The 12,880-nt window shown below is 43.5% G+C and overlaps 1 protein-coding gene across 1 annotated transcript in view; it reads right to left on the minus strand.

Annotated features, from left to right (window-relative positions):
* The window catches only part of MYRIP (myosin VIIA and Rab interacting protein), a gene marked incomplete at its 5' end in the record, with an annotated part of 65,904 nt that overhangs the window by 3,382 nt on the left and 49,642 nt on the right, over positions 1 to 12,880 (minus strand). The window contains 3 exons of the mRNA XM_008939597.1: positions 1,474 to 1,653; positions 10,342 to 10,581; positions 12,512 to 12,781. Coding sequence (XP_008937845.1) covers positions 1,474 to 1,653; positions 10,342 to 10,581; positions 12,512 to 12,781 — 690 coding nt within the window. The remainder of the gene's footprint in view (positions 1 to 1,473; positions 1,654 to 10,341; positions 10,582 to 12,511; positions 12,782 to 12,880) is intronic.

The following is a 12,880-nucleotide window of genomic DNA, read 5'->3' on the forward strand; positions in this document are numbered from 1 at the left end:
TGGCTGTTACTGCCATGGATTCTCTCCCCCTCAGTCTGTTGTGGAAGTGAGTTCCTGTGGAGGAAACTGATTTTATCCCCCCATTTTCATAGAATCCTAGAATCCTTTAGGTTGGAAGGGACCCCCGAGATCATCAAGTCCAAGATTTTCTATCTGAAGATTTTCCAGGGTGAAAACAAAACAGGATCTATTCTCTTGAATTGATCAGGATGTCATAATGGGACAACCCAGCCTCCTGTGAGAGCTTTAAGTGCCCCTAATTGAAGGGAAAAAAAGCCCCAAACCCACTGAAATGTAATCAGTTAAACAGGGGGAGAAGAGAAAAATGGAAAATGACAAGTGTACCAGCTCCATTAAGTGGATGCATAAAAATGGCCACTGAGTGGTGACCTCCCTCTATGATTCAGCACTGCAGATCTCCCTGGAGATGACAGGTCCTCTTGGAAGCCACAGGGGCTTAAGTTAACTTCTGAGAGAAGAGGTTCTAAAATTATCTATAAACTCCAAAACATCCACTTCTTTACCTACCTCAAATATTTTCCAGTAGACATTTAAAAAAAATACCTTTAATATCTTTATAAGTGGTCTGGATGATGGGATCAAGTGTGTCCTGATGAATTTTGCTAATGATACCACACCAAATGTGGAAGTGGACACTTGGGAAGGGAGAACCACCCTGCAGAAGACCTGGATAAGCTGGAAGAGTGGCCTAATGAGAACCTGATGAAGTTCAACGAGGACAAATATAAGGTTTTGCACATGGGAAAACATAATCCAGGAGTGCAGGACATGCCAGGATCGACCTGGCTGGGGAGAAGCTCTATGGGAAGGTACCTTGGGGGTAGACAACAAGCTCAATATGAGCAAACAGGGTGCTGCTGCTCCAGCAAAGAAAGCCCATGGGCTGTTGGGTGGCATCAACAAGGGCATCACCAGCAGAGATTGAGGCATGAACCCACTGTACTCAGTGCTGGTCAGGCCACACCTGGAATACTGGGTTCAGTTTTGGTCCCTGCTAGAGAAAAAAGACATGGACAGGCTGGAGAGGCTCCAGAGAAGGGCCACAAAGATAATCCAAGGCCTTGGAAAGTGTCCTATGAGGAAAGGCTGAGAGAACTTGAGTCATTCAGCCTGGAGCAAAGAAGGCTCAGGGGAGACCTTGTCACCAGGATTCAAAGGGTGGCTCCGAGGAAGCTGGAGACTGCCTGTTTACAGGAGTCCTGTGGAGAAGATGATGGGTAATGGGTACAAGTTACTCCTGAGGAAGATCCCAACTGGACACGAGGAAAACTTTTCACAATCAGCCCCTGGAATGATCTCCCCAGGGCAGAGGTGGTGTGCCCAACATCGGACACGTTTCAGATTCAGCTGGACAGCCCTGCACACCCCCTGGTGCCCCTTAGGGGCCTTCCCCTTCCCTCTGGGACATACTCATCCTCGTGACAGTCCCAGGCCCTGATCTGCTGCCCTTACACTCTCCTCCAGCGTGGTGAGCTGCTCGTCGAGGCGGGCGGGGTCTGTGCCCAGGGGGAGGGTCCCTCTGCCCCCGTCCTGCCCGCCGGGATGCGCCGACTCCGCGATCAGCTCCTCGGTGGCGTTGATGACTTTCAGCACTTCTGTAGATATGTTGCAGAGAGAGACAGCAGAGTACTTCTGTTTGGTTACAAGAGCAGACAGAGAGAAACAACAGCATTAATTTAGGGCGTGGGGGAAGCCCCCTTCCCCAAGGCTGCTGCTTTAGCCACGCTAAGGCGGCGCCTGCTCACGGCAGCTCGCCAGGTACAAGGACTGTGGGGTACAACTCGAGGCCACAGCCCTTTTTCTCCCTCCCTTGCCCACATATCCCCCAGTGCTTCCACAGGCAAAATAAGACACACATGCAACTCTTCTACCACACAGCTCCTGCAGCAGGGATGGTCCAAATCCCACCCCGAAGGAGGGCAGGCGAAGATCCAGCTTTAAAACCCGAGCGAGTGAGGCGAGGCTGGTTTTGTGAGAGTGTTTTAAAGAGGTTTTAAAACACAATCTTCCTTTTTGGGTACTGGCAAACAGATGTGGGATCATCTGTCTCCACCTCTGCAGGAGCTTCAGCAGCCCTGTGAGGGCAGTGGTTCACAGAGAGCTTTGCTATGGGTTATGTGATAGCCCCAAAAAACAAAGGCTGACCTGCATGCAAACACCTGCATCCTCATTTAAAAAGAAAACAATTCAATTTACCTTTTTTTCCAATATTTATGTAATAAATTCTATCAAATACCAAGGCAAAGCATGCAGTTTTAACCATTTTTTTTTAAAAAAAGCCTTTTCATCAGTGTTCCTGACCTGTAATTTGTAATGAGCTGTCCTGATTCTGATGATTCCCACAGAGCTTTGGGCTTCAGGACAACTACTCTGATGGCAATAATATTTCTCTTGATATACCCTCAAGCATCAAGCTCAACACCCAAACCATCATGGGATGGTTTGGGTGGGAAGGGACCTTTTAAGGCCCATCTCATCCAATCCCCTGCAGGGAGCAGGGTCATGGGGAACTAGAGCAGGTTGCTCAGAGCCCTGTCAACCTGAACCAAAGCTTGTTGAAGGCAATACAAACATTGTCCCTGAATTTATGGGCTATAATTTCAGCATTGCTTTGCCTGAAAGAAATTTAAACCTGTATTTAATTTCACCCCTCAATCCTGCGAAGACTTAGGCCTGTGAATTAGGGACCCACTGAACTTCAAATTTCCCCACTAACAAAACATCTGAGGATCCAAACTGAGGAAATAAGACAATTTTGGGGTTCTCTGTAGTAAATTCTGTAGTGCAGGAAAGTACAGCTGATTAAAAATGCCTGGGTGCTCTGTAAACCTTTTATCAGCCAATCCATCAGCTGGCAGCAGAGAGGAGAAAGAACGTTCCTGTGCTTCACAGGCTGGTGGGTTTAACTGGGAAACCTCTCTTATGATCCCTTTCCCTTAATTAGCTGTTCATTTATTCTGTTAGAGAAGACTTTTACTGAAATCCTGCTTTTTTAAGCAGCATGTGCTCGATTGTTGGGCATCGATACGTTACGGCATCTCCAGCACTATCAATTCTCCAAATTACAGGAACTAATTAGACCCAGGAGATGAAAGAGGAGGAGAACAAAGCAGATACAGTGTGCCACAGCCCTGGGATCTCTTCAGCTTCTCAGCACAGCCCTGGAGAAGCAGGTCCAGGACTCTCTTCCTGCAAACAAATACCTGAAGCCCATCAACAGCCGACTGTTTTTTCCATTTATTTTCACAAGTGCCAATTAGGTTAAAATCAGATCGATAATTTTAGAGGGCAGAAGAGGAAATCAATGTTACTTTGTTTTATTATTTGCTTTTATGAGTACCCAATTCTCTATTCTATGAGTAGTGACCAAAAGAAAGGTAAAGGCCAGACACAACATTTTCTTCATCATCCTCACGGACGCGTGTTCTCCATTTCCAGAACTGCAGCCTCACTTTAGGGATTGTTATTACTTAAATTTTTTATTATCCTTTGTAGTTAGTGGTGGATTTCCAAAAAAAAAAGATTAAATTAGAAAAAGGAATTCTTACACCAGGCTGTGAGAATCCATATTGGCATTTATTACAGACCAATTGCTACAAAATGGGGGTTTGGGTTCTGTTTTTCCATTTTCTGTGATAGAAATCAAGATTTTGGGTAAAACCCCCTACTTTTCTCAACAGGTAATGGATAGGGGAAGGAAAGTTCAACAAGACAGTATAGAATAAACACCACAAAGAAATACATGGGCAGCAAAAGGAATTTTCCTTAGAGTCTATCTAAAGAGTAGATCTCCCAAACCTGAAGAGCACAAGCAATATTTCCATGCATTTAAATCCAGACTTTGTGAAAGGTTTCTGCTGAAGGATACTCAGCTCTCAGCTTTCCACCAGGGTGTATTTTAAAGAGAAGCAGGAAGAGCTTAAGAGGGAGACATAAAATCAACATGTGGGGAGTTCAAGGCTTCTCAAATTGGAAAATCTGGGTACTCAGATCATGTGTAGGTTTTTACCTCCTTTTGGAGGCACTGTCAAAAGCTGTTAAAACAGCTCATGTTCCAAACAGGACAGTTTGCAAACCTCACGGGGTACTCTGGATATAGTTATTTAATACATCAAAGTTAAAAAAAAAATAAAAAAGAAAAAGTATCCTGGAGTTTTAGTGCTTCACAATCCTCTCCCCTCCCACTCACGTCGAACTCGGGATTTACAACGTTCTGTAAAAATCCCCTAAAATTCACAGACACACGCACGCCAAGATCATCCTGGGAGGAGGACATTTCAAATTGCTCTGAAGACCTCTTGGCTGTCTGATTTATCTTGCCCTTGCAGGAGAGGTCACTGCTAACACCTGTAAGTGATTCCAAGAGGCAGCCACCCTGCCACGACGAGGTCTGTCCCATCCGTCTTGTCAAGCAACTCAGAGAGCTAATATGGATGTGACAGAGGTGGGCAGTGATCTGCTACAAATACCTGGCCCAGAAGAGCCAAGTTCTCCTCAAGGCACTGGAGACACCACCCCTCCCAAATTAAAGCACAGAACTGTTTGGGTTGGAAAAGACCTTTCAGATCCTTGAGTCCAATCGTTCTCCCAGCACTGCCAGGGCACCCATGTCCCTCACACCACATCTCCACGGCTTGGAAACCCCTCCAGGATTTAAAGATCAAAAGATCTTTAGCCTAAAAGTGAGCCCTAAGCACTCATCACCACCAAAACTGGGGAAGAAAGCTAAAATTTGCCTTGATATTTGATGGGAGACAAGTATACTACACTAACCTATCGTATTAAGGAATTACTCTCATGTGCAAGTTGAAGCCTTCCTGCTTTGACCAATGTCTCCATTTTTGGGCACTCATTTAGAAAAAAAGAAAGCTAAATTATCTTACAGAGTGAGCTATTCTTCTCCTGACATTCTCCAAAGCATGACAAATACAGTTGCTCTTTGACTGTACGTGGTAGTTCTGAATATTAGATTTTTTACCAGCAAATTCAATCTACTGTCCTAATGTAGTTACTGATGTGATCCCTAATAATTTTTAATGCTTTGTTTCTCCAGACAAGCCACCTATAATCATGAGAAAGGAAGTTATTTTCCAAGAGGTGAAATATTATGGTCCAAGCTGCAAATGGAAATAAATCTTAAATTCCAGAGAGGGTTGTGTGAGAGTATCTGTAGTGGACACAGGCTGGAGACATTGCACAAATGGAGAAACATTTTTCCTCTAAAATTATCCTTGATATTTCTACTACAGAAAACCAGGATGATGAAAATTTATAGTCTAAAACATAACCCTGAGAGTAAGGAAAAAAGAAGTGGTGGAGAGGAATGTTTTGCTGAATTAAACATCAACTTTTGATACAAAGTCACTCTTATTTCATGACTGAGAGAACGCTATGGAATTAATTTACTTACCACTAGATATAGCATAGCTATTTTAAAATATAAGCATATATTTGCTCAGGGAATAAAATGAAAATCCCTTTTAATATCTGATTCTCCTAAGATGAGACTCAAACAGCACAGAATATGAAAGCTCTGCCCACCTAGATGGATGCTAAGCAGCAGACACCAGCAGCAAAGTGAGAAAGCGCCTACTCACTGTGTACTATCTCCACAATGAATTAAGGGTTTTGCTTAGTTTTTTTTTGAAATTGGGAGCTTAGAAAGAGTCTTGAAGACCACTATGACCAGAAATATTACTGTTGAAATAAAATTTTATATTTTTTCCTTCCAAATTTCTTAATACAGGTGGAGTACATGAGAATAGGATGAGCACACCCCTCTCATCTTCTGTTCTTCTAGCTGTGATTATAAATTAATTTTTTGCCATGATTATTGACTGTGGCCAAATGGTGTGATTTTTTTTTTCAGGCTTGGTACTTCCAGGAAAACATTTTGTGTCAGAGAATTTTGCTTGGGAACTGTGGAAACCCTCAATATCACTTTATAGCATCTCTTACTACGTAAGCGATGTAAGAAGACACAGACAAAACAAAGCGTTCTCACCTGCTGCAACACAGTGGATAAAAACTGCAGCTTTAAATGAAGATCAAAAGCCTTTTGTTTTTCCTAGATAGTGGGAAAGCAGTTAAATAAAAAGGCAGAAAAGTTACATTAACAGCTACAGAGATTAACATTGATACAGGTTCAGACGTACAGAGAACTTTAGGATGAACAGCAAGGATAAAGAAACTAGCAAGCATAAAGCACCACAAAATTTAGCTCTTACATTTACTGCTGAAATATTTAAAATAAAGCAACGCCCAATTTATTTCTGACTGTAGGATTTAGAACAACAGATCTCATTAAGATGGGTATTGGAAATAACACACAAGTTTTTTAGAAAATGAAAGAGATGGGAAATAGTGATTTCCACCATCCCAAAATGAAGCAGTATGAGAAAAAGACTTTTGCAGCAGTGTTATGAACTAGAGAAGCCAGCTAGCATCAGTTTTTGGGTCCACACGTTGGCAGTTTGGCCCCTGCATGTGTTTCTAGTTACAAAAGGGTCTGCACCCCACTGCTGGCACAGTCAGAAGCTGACGGGACGTCGGAACCACGTGAGCTGGGTCAAGTAAGATGCTCTGTGCCAAAGCACTTCTGTTTGTGCAGCCCCTCCCCTGGGCCTCACTGTCCCAAAACAAACATGTAAACCCCTCCATACTACCAGTGCCAAGCCAGTGGATTCAACCTTAATCACCCTAATTGACTTAGGTCTATTTAAACTAAACCAACTGGTTTGGCCTTAAAATAATGACCTGAGTAGAGTGAGCCTGTTGGGTGTGCTGGGACAGGAGAATCATCCAGCTGAGGAGCAGCCTTGGCTCAAAACTCTTCCAGCTAGGTCTGACAGAGGCCACCTGCAAGAGCCAAGTCTCTGGGCTGCTTACAAAAGAAAACACTAACTTTTTTGGTACAGTCCATTCCCCCCCATTTTGTTACAGCACCTTACACTAATTTTCACTGATTTTCTACAACTGTATCTAAGATGGCTTTTACATTTTCTCCCTAAGTGAATAAATCTTTGGTGATCAGGCAGCTGAAGGAGACCCCCACTGCACACAGGCTGGACAGAGCTGCCTTGGCCATGCAAGCATAGAGATATCAAATCTGAGACCATCAAAGTCTCATTTACAAGTCTCCCCATAAGAAGCCAGCTGAAATCTCAGACCACAGACCTGGGAGATGCACAGTTCCTCTGGGTTAGCAGTTTAGTTTAAACTAAAACTTTATATTAGTTTAAACTAAACTTAAACTTCAGTTAGCAATTAGTTTAAAACTAACCATATACTTGACTGCTTTGTTGAACTGAGAACTTAAAACTCACTATCCCAATATGATGATTAAAGCCTCACACCTCTGTTAGAAGGAGAGGCCACTGTTTCACCTTCCTTCACCAAAATCTTTCCCCTTTGCTGTCATTCAAAGTCCTGTGCATAAATTATCTGCACTCCATAAACCTTAAAGATCACTTTTTATTGTGCTGCCCACATTCAGTTTTCAATCCTGGACTTCAGAAGGCTGCCCAGATAATTAACATCATAATAAAAGCCAGGATCCCCAAAAGATAAAGAGTTATACTGAGTGTCTTGCATATAAATATGTGGAACAGCAGCCACACTGATAAATTCCAAGCTCTTAACCCAAGAAGATGTCCCACATTGAGTTGGCCATAATAATGTCAACAGAAATCAGTAGGATTTAATTACTAAGATCTTGGTTCTAAGATTTCCTGAGCAGAATGAAATGCATAAAAGGGTTAAAAGAAATTCTTCAAGCCCACAGCAAAGAGGAAAGAACCTCAACTACTATTGAAGTTGAACTGAGTGGCTCATTTGTATATCTTCAGCGTGGAGGAGCACAAAGCAGGAGACAAAAAAGAGAAACACAAGGTTTTAACAACTCTTTTGGGTTTTATGCTATGTGGGGCAATGGGCAATAACAGCAGGGCTTGTTCTGCCTTTTAAACAGTATCTCTCTAGTTCCTGATAAAGTGGTCACAGCATTAGCACTGCTGAAATTGCCTTCCAGGATGTAATTCTGGGGTCTATCAGGAAATGTAGACCTGGCCTATTCATCTTCATGAAAGCACTAAAAGAGACAGAGAGAGGACAGAGAAGAGCAAGAGTTAAATACATCCCATTTGTCCTGCTTGCCACTCTCAGGGCCAGTGTCCTTAAGATACTTCCAAGGGGATTTACATTCACACCTAAAGTCTGGAGGAGCTGAGGCCACCTCTACCCTGAGCAGAGAAGACTCCATGTCCTTTCATTGCCCAAACAAACTTCTCAGGGCTCTGCAAGATCCACAAGACCATGAACTGCTTCTGTAGCTCAATAAGCACAAAATATTCTCTCTAAGAACAAGTCTGCTGTAGGATTATGTTTATTTTGCAGAGCTGTGATCTCCACAAAACCATTTTAGGCAGTCACCAACTTAGAAAAGTTAGAAATGATTGTGCTGAAGGTCTAAGTAGCTCCGAGTCTAAGGCAGAAAATTAGTGTGTGTTAATTAATATCCACCTAAATCCTGAACTAAACCATGAACTACCTAATTAACTCAAAAGTCAGCAGTTTCAAACTTGTATCTTAAAGGCAGCAACTCAACAGCTCAGTTTGAAGTGAGAACTGAGAACCTGTAAATGCCCAACTCTGGCCAACTCCCCACTCAAGATGTGCTGATTTTTGCCATTGCTTCAGATTTTAATATACTAAATATCCTTTTTAAAACATCAGCTCAACGTGAGGTTATGAGATTCCCAGCTCCCATTAAAAACAAAGTCCAGATTTTGAAAGGTGTAGGAATGTGAGAGTCAGATTTTTATGAGCACCAGGTACTTAATTTCCAGTGATTCAGTAAATATGGGTTTTGTAATCTTCTCCTACAGTCAGGTACACTGTAACTACAAGTTCCCTGTGCTTTAAGGTTGCTACTGTGTTGTGCAATAAACTTGTGGGAATAGAAGACTAGAGGGTAACAAAGACAAGCAGCATGGCTAAAATATAAGCAAGATGACTAAAATTCAGTGTTCAGTTTGTCTTCAGGAGCTCAGAGCAGATTGTAGGCTCTCGAGCTCTCATTTTACAGCTGTTGTATGAGTTTAGCTGTGCATGTTTGAGGTTACCACAGCCACAACTGGTGCTACACACTGTCACCTTCAGGATCTCCTTGTTTGATGTTGGCCAGCCACCCTTCCAAGGAGAAGGCACGTGTCAGGAGGTTTTAAATCACCTTGAAGGACAACTGTTGAGGACATGAATAAAAGCAGCCTGCTTGTTTCTCCATGGCTGGAGCAAGCTCTGCCATCAATTCCCCTGAAGTCATGACCATGAATATTACTGGGGTGTTTTGGTTTCTTCAGTATAGACAGAAAGAATATATACTGCAGCCATGAATGACTATTTTCTCCAGCCACAGCCAATACAGAATGAGGAACTCCAAGCATTCCCTTTTTCCTTTTGTCTTTTTTTTTTAAAAAAAAAAAAAAGAAGGAAATTTTCCTGAGAGAAAAAAAATTAATCTTTGCTTTATTTTAAATAACTGATATACAAAGGTTAAAGAAATAATAAAATTAGAGGGGGAAAAAAACAACTGGTATTTCTTTGTAGGTGCATGCAGGTGGGTAAAACACAAAACATACACGTGCCATTTTCTGTGCTCAGCTCATACAGGAGCATTTCAGAGAGTCCTGTTCACATCATTTAATTCTACACTTTAATTACACAACTGATTGTTGGGTTATACCCCAGCTAGCCTCTGTCCTGTTTAATAATTTGATAGTGCTGGTTTGTCTTGGTAAATCAAAGACAAGCCAAACTGAATGCTGCTAACAAGTGCTGCTGATAAAGCTTTTATCTGGTTTCCTCAGAATTCCTCATGTGCACCCCATGGAGGTGTTTGCCTACCTGATGATGAAGGCAATCCCACTGCTTCACAGTCCATGGCTGAATAACTCACCCAGAGAGTCACAGAATACTTACCTTTGGAAAGGACCTCTGGAGATCACTGCCTAGTCCAACACTTTTGGCTCAAAGCAGGGTCAACTAGATCAGGTTGCCCCAGGGCTGTGTCCAGTCAGATTTTGATTATCTCCAAGGATGTAAACTCTACAGTCTGCCTGGGAAACCTGTTCCAGCATCTGAGTGGCTCACAGGGAGGAACACACCCCTGAACTGAAGTTCTAGCTGCACAAGAGTTGCAGGCTCAGTAAAGGATCTTGGGGCTTTTTAAGCATCTATGTTTAATTTTCTAACCACAAGTTTCTCTTCCTGGATTCTAACTTTTTCCAACACTGTCCCCACTTCTCTACAATGACCACTTACCCTCTTTAACTCTTCTTGAATATTTCTGCCATTTTCCTCTGAGGACAAACTCTCCTTCTCGTTTTCAGGGTCTGTTCTAGGTTCTGACTCTTGTTCTTCACCAGAAGATGTTTCCTTGTCACTCATTTTAGCAGCAAGATGAAATAACCTGGACTTCAGCTCCTCTTCCATAACGTCAGGCCTGATGCTATGATGCTGATCCTCACTGCTCATATCAGTTTCTGATAAATCATCAAAATCCTACAAAGAAATTAGAAGAAGAGGATAATCACTGTACAGGCACAGAAAGGAAACCACACAGCTTCCTAGAACAGTATGATCCCTGCAGGGGAGCTAGGAGAAATCACACCAAGGGTGCTGATAAAAAACTACCATGTCTTTGCAGAGGATTGCCAATTAAACCCTTCCTTGTTGGATTATATTTGTCATTCTTCATGCTATTTCTTCATGCCTTTTACTACATGATGCTGCTAAAGTTTTTCAGCTTTCCCAGAGATCATTTAGCTAGGGGGATCATCAGCAATGATGATCATTTTCCATCACCAACCTCCTTGGAACAGAATGTTCAATCTTTAGGAGCACCTTCTGTCTTTTTACTCCTGGATTCTTCAAGGTGGGAAGTCCTCAGAGGCTCAGGGAAGTACAGTGAGTGTTACAGATTCAACCCCAAGTCCCTTAATTTGGAGGCTGAGCAGCAGCAAAGTGAAATCTTTTTGCCAGTCTGTTGAGCAGGGTGCCTGCCCCAAGAGCTGATGATGTGCAAAGGGGAATATTTCATGGAGCTGTTGCAGGAAATCTGAAAACATCTCATGGTTGTTCAAAAAACTGATGTCCTGATACACACCAATTGACTTTCTGGATCTGTGCTGATTAGGAACTAACTTCCCCTGATTTCCACTGCAGTGTGTGATGTGGCAGTGGCAGATGAACACAGCCACAAACCTCACCTCACTGAGGGAAAATCAAGTGTCTCTATGCCAGCACAAGTCCATTAACAGATAAAGAACCTTCCCCATACACACTCTAATAGCTGATAACTCAGTGTAATCTTAGCAAACAAAGAAAAGCCCTAAAATAAAGCAAGCAGCAAAGTACAGGCGTGGAGGCTGCAGAACCAAATCCATCCTGTGCTACAAACCCTTGAGAGGAAGCTCCACGCATAGAGGAAACCACATCTCAGGAATGACAAGTTTTGGAGGACACAGCTTGGTGAGGTTTGCAGGCAGTTGCTCAGCAAGAGCTGGTGGAATTTCAGGGCAGCTATTTTCCAACAAATACATCCCAGGTGCCAACCCGTGGGGCCTGGCAGTCCAGCAGTGCCCACCCCAAACCTGGCTGCAGGGCTGGAGTGAGTGGCTGGGGTCTCCTCACCAAAGCAGCAAACTCCAGATGAGGGCACTTCCTTCACTTGGAGCAATAAAGCCACTCCACTTTCCACCAGAACATACGAGCTGCAGCTGCACTGAGCAACATCTCCTCTCAAAAAGATAATGAAACCTAATATACAAACATTATTATTACTAATAATATTAATTACTAAGCTGATTAACAATAATGAAAGCAGACAGACTGGTGGTTTGAGTGGCAAAAGCAGACACCACTTGGCCAGCATTTCAAAAAAAGCCCTTTCTGAATTTTCTTTACTTTGAGGGTTGGACTAGATGACCTTTGGAGGTCCCTTCCAGCCCAGACATTCTGTGATTCTATGAATTTCTGCTGCTTGTTGGCTTTAGCCCTTACCAGGACATCTGCAAACAGGGCACCAAAGTTTCCCAGGTGTATGACTTATTTCTTATGCCAAGAATGAAGGAATTAAAAACCCCTCAATGCAACAGAGCTGGTGATGAGTCAACATTTGCTAGCTGTTGGTAAATCCTGACTTGGTGGGTTTTTTGAAGAGCATTTTCCAGCACTATTACATACTATATTTGTACTTTACAGCACTAGCAATGGCACTGATCAGTTGGAAGTGGTGTATCTGAGAAAGGCAAAGCCTGCTCATGGTTTGTGCAGCTCTTCACCTTTGCTCCTCCTCTTAGGGGGTGCTAGGAAGAAAGATGCCAGAACACCCCACCTCCCACTCCCAACCCGCCCGTCCCTGCCAGCGTGGCTTCACCAGCTTCGCCCAGCCCTTTGTGAGCAGGGGTTGGGTAACCTCAGACACAATTACCTGGCTTAGGTTCATCTGGGTGGCTGTCGTGCTGTTTGTTTCTTCACACAACTCCTCGGAGAGCACTTTGTTCTTCCTCCACCTCCTGGCTCTCTTCTCCAGATCGTAGTGAAGCTCCTCGGTCTCGCTGCTGTCCGAGCACTCCGCGCTGGTGGCCTGGGGGTTGAAGTTCACATCCAGCTCTCCGTGGAAATGCTTTTTATCCCCTCTGGCCGCGCGGCTTGGAGCTCTGCTGGGCAACCAGAGGAGCTCCCCAGGTCCTTTAGCCTCCTGGGAAGAGTTCAGCGAGGAGGTTTCCGAGTCGGAGAAGAGGGTGTGGGCGTTGGCGTACGGCCCGGAGGACGGGGGGGTCACCGCCCGGTACCGGTC

The sequence above is a fragment of the Merops nubicus genome, unplaced genomic scaffold (genome assembly GCF_000691845.1).
Source record: "Merops nubicus isolate BGI_N331 unplaced genomic scaffold, ASM69184v1 scaffold8484, whole genome shotgun sequence".
NCBI lineage: Eukaryota > Metazoa > Chordata > Aves > Coraciiformes > Meropidae > Merops > Merops nubicus.